Source organism: Lonchura striata, chromosome 10, assembly GCF_050655825.1.
Source record: "Lonchura striata isolate lonStrDom1 chromosome 10, ASM5065582v1, whole genome shotgun sequence".
Lineage (NCBI taxonomy): Eukaryota > Metazoa > Chordata > Aves > Passeriformes > Estrildidae > Lonchura > Lonchura striata.
Window position 1 is genome coordinate 14,546,047 of NC_140712.1, and position 16,210 is coordinate 14,562,256.

Below are 16,210 nucleotides of genomic sequence, written 5' to 3' on the forward strand. Positions count from 1 at the left end.
CAAAGGGTGGTCTCCGAATCAATCACAGCCTTTGGCAAGTCTGTGGCCTGACAATTGAAAACAGACATGTTTTCAGTTCATTCTTTGGGTTACTACTGTTCGATGGTGATTTACAAGAGAGTGTGAGCTATGGCAATCTCTCACGCAACTTTAGATATTCCCTAAACGAATGCACATTTAGAAATCTCCTTGCTCTAAAACAATGCCTCATAAGAAAAGAATATTTAAAGAGAAACCATCCTTAAAAATGGGCCAAGCTGCTTTTCTTTAGCATTCAAAAATAAGAGGCACTACTTTGCAAAACACAGTGCAACTAACTCCAGCAGCAACAAAATCAGAAATTAAAATACCTCTTCCTGTGTGATATTCTCAAGTCCATGGTTCTGGGGGGCACTCAATTTTCTCATTTCTGTCCTAGTTTGAAATGCTTTCAGAAAGCCTGTTCACAAGACAAACAGCACAGGGTTTCTCAGTAGTATGCTGTATTGAATTACAAAATAAATAGGAGCAGAAGCAATATCAGCAGTAGCAGAACATTGCTATGTTAAATGTTTCTGTCTCATTTTAGACTACTTGTGTCTCAGCACTATTTTCAGCATTTACAGTTGTGAAATACTCTGGAGAAAAGAAAAGACATTATAGAGGTGCTGATGAAGTTTTAGTCTCTAAGTGTTGCTGCCTGGAGTGTACAACACGAGACACTTCATACGAGACCTAATTTTATTTCCAGTCTCTCAAGGAAGATTTCTACATGTATTTGCAAATGAGGATTGCTGAAAGTGTTAGAAGTGGTTCCATCAGTTGGAAGTCTCTACAGAACAGCCAAGTAGGAACTCTGTGGGACTGGGTCAGACAGCAAGTCCTATTTTAAATACAGGGCTGGTCTTGCTTCTCCTTTTACCTCTATTTGAGTGTTTTATCAGCCCCTTTAGAAAGCAAGAGAGACCAGGAGTTGAATTGAGAGAGAAAGATCACTCTGAAGGAGAATTTACATGTAGAAGGAAGATTAAGGATGTTCTGAAGTGCTCTGGCAAGGCTTTGCTGTGCTAAAATAAGGAAACAGTGCAGTAGGTGCTCCATATAGAGGTTAAAGTCCATTAATATTTACCACCCAAACAGCTTGCACAAACCAATTTAGTAATAAATTAAATTATGTCATGCATGCTTCTGGTGAACAATACTTCCTAAATAGTAGCCATGGTATTAAAGCAAACAGAACTATATTGGGAGAGGAAAACAATGAACTACAGCACAAGCTTGGAAACAGCAGATCAATTCTTAGATATTAGTTGCAAACCAAACCTTCCTGTAAATATGGGTGGCGTGTGGTGTCGTTAACCACAGCCATCTCCTGCCTTTTATGCCCCATTATTCAGGTTTGATGGAGGTCTTTATGCTGACGACCACACAGGTTTGGACACCCCCTTGACCCTTCCCAGGAGAACTGCTTTTTTATGGCACAATAGAAAAAATTTAGGCAAAATCCTTGCACTAGTCTTTAATCTTATCAGGTCAGTATTAATCAGTACCTCTCTGGGCTTGGCATCTCTTCCCATCCACACAGGCAGCACTAACATTTTGGCAAGTATACCAAAAAGGAGTGTACCTGTACCAAATATAAACCCTGAACACCAAAGTGAAAGCACCTGTTCTCTTCACTGTACCTTTAATCCAGTATTAACTATAGTCAGAGTGAGCCTGTATTGTTGAGAAAAAAAAAAAAAAGAGACAAAATTGGGTGATGTTTTTTGTGGTTTGGTGGTTGTTTCCTTTCAAGCAAAGGTCCATCTGCACAGTTCCATAATTGCTGCAGATTTGGCCTGGAGCAGCCACACAAAGGTCCTGGGCCAGCAGGTGCTGGCTGACAGCTGCCTGCAGGGCACTGGGGACCCTCCAGGTGTTCTGCTGCTATTCTGCCTCTGTTCTGCTGCTATTTGAAAAGCTGAAAGCTTTAGATTAATGCCCTAATGCTGTCACTGCCAACCCTTAAAGCTTCTGCCTTGCCTCTGCAAAGTAAGTGGAGAGACTGAGCCTGTTCAGTGGCACAGGAAATAACCAGAGCATGTGCATGAAGCTGTCAAAGTGAAAAAAGATGTGTACATTGCATTTTGATAACCTCTAAACATGATTTTTTATTAGGGCTTTTAAAGAAGATGTAGGTGAATTTTTGCAGAAGACTTTCAGCCTAGAGAGTTCTCATATAAAGGATAAATTGCTAAAAAACCACAATTCTGTTATGTTTTTGTATGTCGCTTTTGTAGTAAATAACCAGTTTTCTTTTTGTGTAGTTTCCACCTTTAAGTTATACCAGCGTGCAAAGCACGTGTACAGTGAGGCTGCCAGAGTGCTGGAATTTCAGAAGATTTGCAGCGAAGCACCTGCCAACGCACTCCAGCTGCTGGGGGAATTAATGCAGCAGAGCCATATCAGCTGCAGGGAGATGTATGAGTGCAGCTGTCCTGAACTGGACCGCCTGGTCGACATCTGCCTGTAAGTTCTGACCACAAGGAAGAGTAATCGTCTGTGGAGAATACGGTTCGAATTGAGGAGAAAACATGACATCCTTGGCTATTGCAATCTTAAAATGAAAGTATTCTTGTCTCTTCTTACAAAATTAATCTCCTGCAGGGACATTACACGGTCAATTGTTTCCCTGCTGACATCTGTGTAATACTTTCAGATGAAAGCTACGGTTTATGGCTTTATTACAGATTTTGCTTTTGGACTGACTCATCGTCACAAGTGTTACGTTAGACTGCTGGCTACTCTTTTTTAAGTGCAGAAGAAGTCATAAGTGGTTTTCTTAAAACATCATCTTACTTGTTCTATCTGAACTGTTACTTTTTCTCTATCTGTTAGAATTATAGTGCCATAGAATGATTTGGGTTGGAAGGGACCTTAAAGATCATCATGTTCCAATTCCCCTGCCATGGGCAGAGACACCTTGCACCAGACCAGACTGCTCAGAGCCCCATTCAAACTGGCCTTGAACACTTCCAGGGATGGGGCATCCACAGTTTCTTTGGGCAACCTATTCCAGTGCCTCACAACTCTCATATGAAAGAATTTCTTTCCAATATCTAATCTAGTCTACCTTTTTCATGTTTCTTAACCATTTCAGTACTTCTGTCACAGGAGTTTCAGGGCATAAACAAGCTGTTCTATAATCTTAGGTTGTCTTGGCATTATAGTGAAATGTAGTGAAATGCCATTTGCATTTTTTCAATTAAAAATAAGCTATCCGGAGTATCAGATAGTTTGGACAGCATTTCACTGTTTAAGAAATAAGTGTGCTTACAGTTACAGTGGTTGGCACTCTGCTTCTCTGTGCTGTCTGAGCTTTCCACATATAATTAAGTCCCCAGCATTAATCTTTCAGCTGTGATCCCTTCCTAACTCAGTTTGGTCATGAGGAAACAATCTCAATTCCAAAGCACATTCCCTGAGTGCCATTTTGTCCCTTCTCTTCTCCCACACACAGGTTGTTGTGGTATCAGGCTGTTGTTTCCATGCCTCAGCTACAGGGGACGATGAGATCTGGTTCAATATGTGTGTTAATCCACAAAGTAAAAACAAGCACTTAGTACTCACATCCTACATAGCATTTCATCCCTCCCACAGGGTCAGCATCAAACAATGTGCACATTTCAGTCCTTCTTAATTTCTCTTTTTCTGGTATTTTTAATCACAGGATAGACATCTGATGCTAACTTTGATCTAAATTCAGTGCCTATAGAAGGAACTTATTGGTTGGTGATAATTTTAACAGTGGCTGTGGGAAATAAACAGCTTCCCGGCTGGGCTGTCCCACCTCTACTCCATCCCTGCATCTGCTCCAGCCACCCTGTCCCACCTGCTCCCCACAGTCCCATAATGGCTCCCTGCTGATGCCACTCTCCTAACTTGTGCCCCTAATTGTTCCTTCTTCTCCTTGGAGAAGGGTGTGCTTAGTTTGGGAAACTGCCCTAAGCCAGAGCATTACTGCCTTGCTAGAAGGGAAATGTGGGGAGACACAAGTGTTTGCAGGCCTGGGTTAAGAAATGTTGTTTCACTGTCTTTTAGAAGCAGATATCACATCCTCTCTCTACATATTTTCAGTCTTGAAGAAAATAAACAGTTTTAATTTGGAGTTTAAAAAATTAAATAATTAATACCTTACCACCTTTACCAGCTTTTTTTTTTAAATTAATTAACTGAGAAATTAGTCTTGCTTAGAATGAAGATATGAATTTTACAAGCATGCAATGTACCATATGCATTTTCTTCTGCACTCATGGATTTTTTTAAGTTGCAGTACCCATTCATCAGGCTTGTAAATCAATATAGTACAAAACATGATTATTTAGGTGAGTCTGATTTCTTTTACAGACAAGATGGAATGGCCTCCGAGGCAGAAAGCTACAAACGTAAAAACTGAATGGAAGACTTCTGGACCTTGACAGAGTATTTTGCATGTGGGATACATGTGCTGTTTTGTGCTAAAACACAAAGCAGCCTGATAGCCTGACAGACTGATAGCAACTGAGCAGAACAAGTTTTGATTCTTCTCTTGGGACCCAGTCCAGGGTGTAACTCTCAGGCTGTGTTCAGTTTATTGTATCACATAGAGACCACATCATACAATAAGCTGTGACAGTCACTCAGCAGGGCAGTTCCACCAGAGTTATCCCAGCTGCTCAAAGGGAACTGCTGATCTGGGAGAGGGGAGAACCATCTCCAGGGTCAGCTGAAAACAGAAACTGAGCTCTACTGAATTATCAAGGATCTTGGGCAATGAAGTCTTGATCCTGTGCAAGGCATTGGCACTGCCTGTTCTGAGGCACCACTGGCAGGGCAGGAGCCTTAAGCTGACATCTGCATTGCTTTAGGTACAGTAACTGCCCAGAGCTGCTGCCTCAGTCACTGGCATCCAGTGAAGGCACTCAGCAGACCTGAGGAACCCATTCTGATAGGGCCTGTTCTCAGAAAAGCTGGGAGGAAACTGTCCTGCCCTGTGCAGAGGAAAACAAGCAGGTACAACGTGGCCAGATGTGCTCTGCAGCGTGGAGTTACCTGTGCCACGTTCCAGTAAAGCTGCAAGAGTGGCAGTGACAGCCTCTGGCAGCAGGAAGCTCAGCAGGGGAATGGAAATTGTGTTCCCCATTTGTGCTGAGCTCTGTGCTTCTATGGCAACACAGCTCCAGCCAGCTCAGGCAGGGGGACACTGGCTGGCAGGCAGGAGCACAGCCACAGCACCAAAAGAAAAGCAGCAGTTAGGATTTTTCTAAATTAAATTAAAATTCATCAGATCATTTCAGTTCCAGAGAGCAAAATACAAATAGTAAAGGAAAAAAGTGATGTGTGTGTTCACATTACATTAGATTTCTGATTTACTAGCAGAAGAGTCCACAGTATATGATGGGCAGAGCTAAGTACCACAGTGGAGTGTCATTCACATAGAATGATTTCAAATTTATATATTAAAATTATTTCATCTGGGTTTTTTTTATTGTATTCTTTGCACAGAAAAAACTAAATTGTTTGTTCATTATTCTTTGCAGTCTTGTCCCACCAAAAATATTTCCTAAGAAATGCATCTTTCTTCTCTAGAAGTTTAGTATTAAATCTTTTTCCGATTCAGTAATTAGATTTCTAAAAGTGTATAGCTCTCTGGGTGAATGCAGCTTAAGCCAGCATCTAATTTGTGGAAAAAAATCTTAACTTTTCTTAAGTTGTACATTAAAAAACCTAAAGAACATAAAATCACTAGTCACTCCAGGAAGACTTGGCTGATGTGATTATAGAAATGGTCAGGAACTACATAAATTACATTCTTTATTCACGATGATATACAGCTGCCCTGTAACTTTCAAAAGCTTTTCCAAAAATACATTCCACAGAATTTCCCAAGTCTACCGCTGCTCTCTCCTTACAAGGTTTAAACTGTGAAGAATAATCTGCATATCCAGATGTTTTCTCTTTTGCCTAGATCTTTATGTTTTACTGCATAACCTCTGCCAAGAAGGAAAGGGATCCATACTTGCTGTGGTTTGTAGTGCTGAAAACTGTAACCATGAGTTGGTCAGTTGTTTTTTTCATTTTGCAAAGGTTGAAGACTTGTGCTTTCTCTAGCCCTCCTCATGCTCTAAGTAGCTGGTTTACCTGTTAGTCTTCTAAAGCAGGTAACACAGCAGATTTACTAAACAATTAAGGGAAAAAAAATTGGATTTGAGCTCCTGAGTAAGTTAGGTACTCTTGAAAATCTCTCAGTCCTTAGGGTTGCACATAACGTACTTTCATTTTCTTATTCTCCATCTTTTGGTGCTATAAATCCTGATAAATTTTGTGTTCCCAGCCATGCCTCTTACATGACAGACAGATGAATCCTCTCTGACCACTTTTAAAAGATACAGATTGTACATTACATTCAGGTATATTACGATTGCCAACACAATTCTGCATTTTATGAAGACTCTTACGAATTCCACTGATGATTTTCTTAAAGCTGCAGAGCCTGCAATCATGGCATAATTTGGAATTTCAACAAAGCCAGAAACGCTTAAAGATGCTATTCAAATACAAACTAAATTACAAAGCAGAATAAGTGCAATCCTCGCCATTTATGTATTTAAATCTTACCATGTTAACTCCATGCTTCCCAAAAAGCTATTTCATAATTTTAAGTATTTCAAATTAACAATATTGCTCTAGGGTCTTTTTACCTCTTAAAGGCACAGTTATTTTTAAAACTGACTACTACCATGTCTTGTCTACTGTTCCCATATACCAAACTATGGGATTTCCATTTCTACTCCCTCCTTTTATTCTTTTATTCTTTCCTTTGCTGCATATTTTTATTTATTAATGTATTTTTACTCATTAACAACCCCATAAGCTAATTCTCTTTGTGTCCAGTGAAGACTGGAACAAGATAGATAAACATTTTCCAGAAGCAAAGGCCAGAACCTGGGACTGGGAGTTGAGTTCCCCCAGCACTGGACTCCAGACACTTTATCCTCCTCCCGGCCTTCCCTGTTCATGAGCTGCAGTACGAGGCCATTCCCATACATGAAATCCACACCTCCCCATCCACAAGATTGTCTGCTCAGATTCCTCTCCAAAAAAATCCCAGTGCAAATAGGAGTGTCTGGCCAGGAATCCCACTTTACCAGAGAGGTCCAGCTTAGTATTGAACTGATTAAAACTTTAATGAGGCAGTTTTAGACCTGTTCCAAAGACAACTTCCTTGTGTTTGATCTTAGTACATCCCAGGCACCACATGTCCTGCAGACACAGAATCAGGTGCTCCCTCCTGGATCCACGTAGTACCAGGTACCCAGTTTTCAGATGGTGCAGCACTTCCCATCAGATCCCTCAGCAGCCCCAGGTGGCTGCTAGCACCACATTTGACACTGTTAAGCCACAGTATTTTGAAACACAGTGACTTCAGCTCTGCAACTGGCATATTTTCTGTCTACTTTATCCTTTATTTCAACTAAGTATTCAAAAATGACTCAGTAAAAATGAGGCATGAGCATGACCACAGAAAATTATGAAATCAGTAAAAGGTTCAGAACAATTCTGAAGGGATTTCAGTTGCCTACCAAAATAAAAGCCAGACACCATCTGAAATATAAAGTTCTGTCTGAGGTAACAGACAAAATGAGTACAGACAGTTGATTTAACGGATTCTGAAAAGTGGATTGGGCCTTATAAAGTCAATGGGAATATCCTTACTTATTGTAACTGATACTGGATTGGATCCTGCTCATTTTAGGAGGTTGCTCCATGGACTAGAAACTACCAAAATTGCATCAGAGAATGAGTGGCTTACAGGAATAACAATAAGTAAAATTAAACACCAACAGGAAATGCAGAATGAACATAAAATCGAGTCAATATGAAGGGTGGCACCACACAGACACACTGAAGAAAGTGTTTCTGTTCAAGAAGAGATGTGTGTTTAGAATCAAACACATATGCAAGTACTTGCTTGAAATATGACCTAAACCTCTACTAACCTAGCACTACACCAGATTCATTTGACATAAAATGCACACATGAAAAATTACAACAGCCCACTCCAAATGAGCTGTCATTTTCCAGTGGTATTCACATGATGTTGTCTCTCCCTCTAACATATTTTAGGGCTGGTGAATCTCTCTGTGCATGGCTATTGGAAACACATCAAAAGTATTTGTTTGTAAGTCAGATTAGATCTCCCACAAGAGTAAGATTTCAGATGAGTTTTCTAAATCTGACTGGTTCTGTTCTCACTAAGTTAAATAAGCCCCAGAGTAACTTATTACATGGTCTTCTCTTACTTTTTCCAAGTAAAGATCAGGAACACAGGTAAGCAAACTATTGAAAACAACTCTAAATTCTAATCAGATGGCATCTCAGTCTTGCAGTGTAACGGCATGGGATTTGCTCTAGGACATTTCTAGCAGACCAGTATCCTAAGGCTGGGATGGTTTATATTTTGCATGTCATTTATTTGTCATTGTTCTTTCTTTTCACACTCCTCATTAAGAGCATTTTTTCTTTTGGGACTACATTTATATTTTACCTCTACTGCTGTCAGTTTTAAGTTCATGAGGTTACTCTACAGAAAGATACCCAACTATGTCAATACAGCATAAACAGAAGTTTATGTAGTTTATTTATACACAGTGCAGTGACTTTTTCAGAGTCTCTGAACTCTTTGTTTTCTTGACTGGCATGTTCAGCAGTCCTGCAGAAGCCTGTGAATCTTCAGCATGGTTTAGATCTGTCCTGGAAGAATAGAGCTATTTGTCTTTGCCACATTACAAAATGGCTTGCATGCCTACATCCTGTGCAATTAGTTTATGAACCCTCTTTTGTTATTTTTGTCATGTATTTCTGTTTTCACTTCTGATGTCTTATGAATGTTGCTAACACAATTCCTTTCTTCTCCTGCTTTCTTCATCTCAGCTGTGCTGTGATCCTAAAAACAGCTGATGCTGAAGCTTTAGAAAACAGGGTGACTTTTGGAACTGGCAGAAATTACTATATTGCAGTTTAAGGCATCAGCACTTTTGTTTGGTCCAAAAGGGTAACTGCAAATTGCTGTAGTGCTACATACAAGCAAGTGAACATCTGAAAAGCCCAATGACATGGGAATATTCAAAACACATCTGAGTTTTCTAGTAAAATTTTATATATTGCAAAGTACTTCTTTTTGGTTTATTTTACATGATTTTTTTCCCTGTTATTTTCTTTTAGGCAATCTGGGGCCATTGGGTCACGTCTGACTGGAGCTGGATGGGGTGGCTGCACTGTGTCAATGGTGCCTACTGACAAGCTGAACACTTTCCTAAAAAATGTAAAAAAAGCTTATTACCAAACGGATGGCCAAAGGTTAGCAGTGGAGAATAATAGTCTGTTTGCTACCAAACCTGGAAGAGGAGCTTTGGTTTTTGTTGAGGCCTAAAGAACGTAAAAATTTTAAAGAAACTATGTAGAGCATGTAGAACTGGCAGTACTTCCTATGCCACAGTACATGAATGCTTTTTCTGGTTTATATTGTAATGAGCAGTTGTTATTATCAAAATGTATTTCTGAAGAAGCAATGAAAAGAAAACTCTTTGATTATAAAAGTCTTTTATCCCCCCATATTAAATATATCTTTCAGTATAAATATTGATTTACTAAAACCTATTGACAGGGAAAACTGCAATTGAAATAAAGATGATTATTTGTTACAGTGTCTCTCTCTTCTTCTCCCTTTACTGTATTAAAAGAGATGAGGTGTGCAACGAGATGCCTCAGTGGAGGGAGGGTACCTTGCAGTGTTTGCAGGGCTGTTCAGTGCTTTTTCTCTTCGGGTCCTGGACATTGTTTTGGTTGGAGTGTTCTGTAAAAAAGGAAGATTACACTGAAAAATTCAAAAAATTGGAAGGACCTTGCTAAACATTGGAAGATTTCTACTGTCCACAAGTAGAATAATTACTGTTGTACTTAATAATAATATTGGAGGAGCACTGCAGGCCAAGAATTAGGAATACATTGTGTTAAGTAATACAACTTTTCTCCTAGAGATATTTCTTAGGTATCTTTGTGCAGGTATGAAAGTTTCAACAAAAATGAATGCTATTCATGAGCTGTGTGATATGATAAGTTAAGTGAATGGAGCAAATAATGAAGCAAAGTTGCATTTTGAATTATCCAAACACTATACTCTCAAGATGCTTGAGTCCCAGCTGTGCATCTATATCATAGAACATTTTCATTTTATGCAAAACTATTATAAAGGACTAAATATGATCCACTGACCATGTTAAAAAAACAATTAAAATGTATAAGGAATAATTATTGAAATAATTTACTCAGTTGTACTAAGCAAAAGTAAGTTCTAGGTGGGACATTACTGACAAATTCTGATCTTGCTACCTCTGTCTGCTCCTGCCATCTCCTATAACTGCTCTGGGAGTACATAACCTGCCTCCTCAGCAGGAGAAGTGGTTGTGATTGCAGAAAGGGGACTGTACATAAGGATCCCCCAAAGATGTCCTAACCCTGCTCCCAAGGGGAAAGTCAGGCTCCTGTGGCCTCTCTCTTGCACAAACTTCCACTTCTCTGCTCTCTCCAAAGAAAACCAAAGAGAAGATTTGGTTGTGTCACAGCCCTTGCAGCCATAAAAGACACAGCAAGAGTTGGCCCTGGGCACGTTTTTGTGATGCTAAGCACAAGTTAATGTCCAGAAGTCTGCATCAAATTAGGGATCTCTCAGATTTTCTGTACATTACCCATGCTAATTCAGGCCAAACCCAAATTCTCAGAAGCTCCTAATTCTGTGAGAAAACTCTGCCAAATCTGAGCACAGCAGATGAACAACAGCCAATGCAAACTACCAGATCTTTTCAGGGACCTCTGAGGGGAATGTCATAGCAGTTATATCAGTAGAGAAGATCTCTTACTTCTGACAACCAGGAAAAGTGGAACAGAGTGCTTGGGTCAAGCAAATCAAACACTCGAGGAAAAGGATGGGCTCTGAGCACAAGTGGGGGAAATGAAAAGACTATTCTTAGGGAGGACAGTTACAAGGATGCATGTGAGAAGGGAAAGCAAAAGAGAGGGAACACAGTTCTGAACAATTGGTAGAATTATAGAATGGGCTAATCTTAAACATTCCCTATTGCCATCTGAAATTTAATATCTTGTAACCCATTTGTAATGTAGTAGATATACTGTGCATTAAAAAAAACCTGTAATTATAAACCTGTAATTATAGGACCCCAAAAAGTAAAAAAATCAGGTATCTTCGATGTTTAAGATAACCACTGATATTTTGAAGAAAATACTACTATTGCTTTGTTACCAACTGCGTAACGAAATACAATCCTGAGCTTACTCCAGTGAGTTCCTATTTATTATCCTGTCATAAAAATGGAGTAGAATACAGTAAATACCAGTCCCTTCATTAAGATATTTGCATAGAACTTTAGTTCAGCTGGATTCATGGAAACAGTAATCAGCATATGAGCAGAATAAAAATATATTATGGGGATTTTTTCTTCTTTTTTAAGTTGAGCATGACACGCAAAGTCATAGAATCTTCCCCACAACACGCAGGCTGCAGTAAATTTCAGAATTTTTCTGACAATGAATATTATATTCTCATAAAAGAAGAAAGAAAACCAAATATAAAAACAGTATAAAAAAAAATAAAACCAAAAGTTCTAAACTTCTGATTAATCTCTTTCCCAGTAAAATTTAGACCTAACTTGCATGGAGATACCTACAGAATTCAAACTATTTACATAAAAAGGGCACTCAGGCATTTGTATTTACTGACTATATATAGGAAGTAAATGTTTCTTTTTAAACTAACAAAAAAGTGTGTTTTGGGATTTTTTTTGCTTGCTTTTTAAACCTTTAATGACATGTTTCTACATAATGGTAAAACTCCCCAATGATCAGAGCATGAGAATGGCAAGGGGCAAAGATATTAGAAGTATCTTTAACAATAAAGGAAGAAAATTTTGATGAAAATGTCAAGTCTAGAGCAGAAGTTCATGAGCATATTGCCTAAGCAAGATTTTCCAAGTTTGTATTTTTAGTAGCTTTTCCTGACTACCTTTTAAAAATCTCTTCTATAGCTAGAATAATGCTGATTGGTAAATCAGATCATAGAGTTTAGGCTGGAAAAGACCTCTGAGACCATCAAATCCAACCGTTAAGCCAGTACTGACAAGTGCAGCACAAACCCTGTCCCCAAGTGCTACATCAACACATCTTTTAAATTCCTCCAAGGATGGGGACTCCACCACTGCCCTGGGCAGCCTGTTCCAGTGCTTGACAATCCTTGCCATGAAGATCTTTTTTCTGAATATCCAATCTAAACCTTTTCTGTTGAAAGTGCTGATCAATGATGGAAAGTGGCTCAGTGAGCACTTCCACCAGGTCTCTTGGTTCCCTTGGGTGGATCCAGCCCCAGAGACTTGTGAGTGTTGAAATCAAGTGGCAGTGAAATCACTGACAATCTCCCCTTGGATTACAGGTGCTTCATTCTGATTCCTGTCCCTCTCCTGCAGTTTAGGGGGTTTGGTACCCAGAGAACAACTGCTCTTACTATTAATTCCTTATCTGCCTTAGTCTTTAAGTGCCTCAGGCTCTTCCTCATCCTTTGTCACTATGTTACCCCTGCACCCGATAAAGGTTAGCACAAGCTATGATTATCCATGGAGTGTAATTTTATCTTAAGGCCTGACTGTAATTCATTCAATCAAGAGTTTAATCTTAGTGTGCAGTAAATGGGCTCTAAACATTTCAAAAAAGGATCTGGAATGGAGACACTGTTAGACATCTGGGTGCAGCATCATTGCCTGGTGCCATATTAATACCCTGTATTATGGTAATCCCACTGACATGTATGTCTTCATTACTGTATTTGCTGACTGTGTCTTTTACACAGGAACATGCTCATCCTCTGAAATAGCACGAGAGCAATTTTACCATTCACTCAACGGGAGGGGACCACGACTGTGCATCTGACGTTTGCTGTCTTGGACACAGCACACACACAGACATATGGCAACCTAATATATAATAATTACTTACATAACATTTTCGGGAATATTGGTTTCTAGTTAATATGATCTGAATGCCAACTTTTATTTTAGCAACTGCTGAGTACTTAGTCAGTGTAATCCTTCTGAAATTCCTCTCCGAGTCCATGTGTCTCTTTAATAACATCTTGATATGTTGGAGCAACTGCTGCACTACAGCTTCAGTCAAGTGAAGGATTTGCATTTTCAGCTAACTATGAAGCTTATTTGTGTGCTAAATCCCAACTAGATCTAGTTAAAGATACAAAACATTCACAAGAGTATCCTGTTCTAAAAAAGATACCTTGCAAATTATAGCTGTTCTGGGCAGGACTGAAGTAGTGCTCCCTGATTCTTGTCATTACAAGGTTCATCAACAACAAACAAATATAAAAGAACTTAGACTAAAATGTAGCAGAAGCATGAAAACTGGACTGGTAAGACAATGTCATGAAACCTGTACTGTGAATCATGCAGCACATTGAATTGAGATTGAAGGCTAAGTATTGATAAGAGACTAGTTCACAATGTAGAAAGGACTACAGTGGGGAATGTAAAACTAACTGCAAATTGCTCACTCTGAAACAGCCCTGTTTGACACATTTTCCCAGTGCACAGAGAACTGGCAGAGGAAGCACTGCCAAGCAGTGCTGCTGACACATCTGTCCTCCCTCAGCTCTGCAGTTCAGCCAGTTTTTTCATCAAATGCTCTTCTGAGATACAATATCTCATAAAATAGAGACAAGAGATTAATTCTGGTACTGATCTTATCGCTCGTACTCTGCCCTGTGCTTTCGGACCTGTGTCACAAGTAACTGAGATTCTCTGAGACACGACAGACCACAGCCTCCCCTGACAGCCCCAGGTTCCCAGAGGCAGTGTCACTGTGCTGAGGGCAGGCAGTGCCCAGCCAGCTCCTCTGCAGCCTCCCCGTGCCCTGGGCTGCAGTGCTGCCCTGCCCTGGGCAGCAGGACAGAGCTGCAGCTGCTACAGTGGCAACTGCTGCTTCTTGAGCACGTGTTTTAACTCTGGTCACCTATGATTGTTTGACCAGTTAAACTGTGGGTGAACATTTTCTGGAGCTCCTGAAACCTCTGCAGGTTTGGTCACTGATTTCAGCATAATGTGGATTTACCAGCCCATACTCCCTGCAAACAGTTCAAGCAAAGAGTGAGAATTTGCACATAGAGCTAACGTGCCCAAATCTCACGAGTAATTTAAGGCACTCACACCAAATTCATCATAGGTGTCCGACCTAGCAATGGAAAAACCGTAGACAAGTAAAAAATGTCTAATGAGAAGACATTAAGGACCTTTCAGAATTAACTGATCATTAAAATGCTTGAGATTGATTTCCAATAGCAGTGCTCCCTGTAGAAGCAATGAACTGAGGAGGATTCACACAAAAGCACGAAGTATACTTATTGGATTTTAAGTCTAATGCATTTTGAGAATTGCTATATTCTCCTGAACCTTTTTTTTTGTTGGCCAAAATTACACATTAATATTAAAAGGAAAAAAAATCCTCTTCCCACTAAAGCACAATTTTCTGCACTTGGCACACGAGAATCAAATAAATCAATAAAGATTAGATGTACTTCAGACTGAAAAACAACTAGTGCCCAAGCAGCTGTCTCCTTTCCAGCCAAGCTGTGTGTGATTTGGGGAGGGAATAAAAATATATTTTATCAGCCAATGATCAAGCCAGATGTGTGGGGTTCTTTTTTTAAAATACAAATTAATTTTTCAAGGGATACTGAAGGAGGTTTGTATGAAGCTCTTATAGCAGTTCCTGAGGAATATTATTAAATACCTTATTTTTTGCCAAATTCCATGTGGTGGAAGGTTTTATTCATGTTGTTCTACATTTTCTGGTTTCTTATCTGTCCCTCATGTGACAAATACATGCATTTATTTCTGTTGGCTGAGCTGTTTTGACATTGAGCAGGATTTTTAAATTGTGTTCTACTGATCAATTATCAACAGAATGAAACTGTTCTGATTAAATGCTGAAGCACTTTCTACTGACTTTCTCCCAGGGAACATTCTTTCCCATCTCCTTCCTTTTCAGGCTTCGATCTAGAAAAGAATCCAGCCAAGACCCTGTACTTGAGGGGGAAAAAATTTAAAAATCAGAGCAACTCTTTTTAACATCAATAGCAGCTCCAAAAATAAGAAGTTTTTTATGAAGGGCTGAACCTAATTTTATTTAGGAACATAAAGCTCTAACTTTCATAGCTGAATTAAAAAGTCTAACTGAAACCAGAAGCTAAAATCAGAACCAAAAACATCTAGCATGGATTTACAGAATTTCTGTCAGATTACGTAAAAGCTCCACAGCTGAATCATAAACTTAGTCAGAGCCAAATACTATCTGTGAATGAGAAAATTTGGGAACAAAGGGTTAAAGGTCAAAGAAAAAATACCTATTTGGCTTTTTTCAAGTTGGTTATGGTCAGGCCTTGGCCCTACAAATATATCCAGTCAAATTCCTCTGCAATCTTTCCACAGCCAATCTGACTATGTCAGCAGCAAAATAGATGAGGAGCTTTGAATAGCCTTGATTTAATTTTTTTTTTTTCATTTATTTTCAGAAGACCATTTGAGAGAGCGAGTGAAGGCCTGGGCAGCTTTTGTTTCTGAAGATCTATAACCCGATGATGGCCAGTGGGGAGAGAGGGGTCATTGGCTGCAAATGATTCTCAATACTTTCTCTAGAGGGAATACGATGGTTTCTGGGAGCTGCTTCAGGAGCTGGACCTACAGGCCTCTTACTATTGTTACTGAAAACCTTCAAAATTTATTGTCCTGCCTAAAAGTCATAAAATATTTAACTTTCTTGATGATAAGATTGCAGTGGTATGCCTTCCTAAAGCTGATTTTTCATAAAACAAATTAAATGGTTAAATAAATAAATTTTTTTTGACAGAACAACACTGTCAGGATTTGTGGGATTTCTTAGTACCACCCTCAGCCCTTGCACACTGGGTGCCCTTTCTCCCTGCCTGAGCTGTGCTCATCCAGCAAGAACACGGGGCTTGGCTGCTCTGAAGGGAGGGCACAGCCATGGCAGGAAATGCACACCAGGCTCTAGAGCTGAGACAGGAGCACAGAGGGGACTGCAGGGCTCTCCCCCATCCCAAGGAAAACGGCAGCAACTT

At 39.6% G+C, this 16,210-nt stretch overlaps 1 protein-coding gene and 1 long non-coding RNA gene across 4 annotated transcripts in view; one reads left to right on the forward strand and one right to left on the reverse strand.

Moving 5' to 3' along the window:
• Window positions 1–9,709, forward strand: part of GALK2 (galactokinase 2) — a 46,699-nt gene extending 36,990 nt beyond the window's left edge. For 2 of the 3 annotated variants that reach the window (XM_085588287.1, XM_021537515.3), the window contains 2 exons: window positions 2,289–2,490; window positions 9,226–9,709. In XM_085588287.1, coding sequence (XP_085444413.1) covers window positions 2,289–2,490; window positions 9,226–9,433 — 410 coding nt within the window. In that variant the 3' untranslated portion in view covers window positions 9,434–9,709. The remainder of the gene's footprint in view (window positions 1–2,288; window positions 2,491–9,225) is intronic. The other variant, XM_085588288.1, reaches the window with a different exon arrangement.
• LOC146766530 (uncharacterized) overlaps window positions 8,619–16,210 on the reverse strand; it is a 73,158-nt gene continuing 65,566 nt past the window's right edge. Inside the window, exons 3-4 of the long non-coding RNA XR_014957526.1 lie at window positions 9,786–9,856; window positions 8,619–8,754 (exon numbers count right to left, since the gene is read on the reverse strand). This is a non-coding gene — a long non-coding RNA (uncharacterized LOC146766530). The remainder of the gene's footprint in view (window positions 8,755–9,785; window positions 9,857–16,210) is intronic.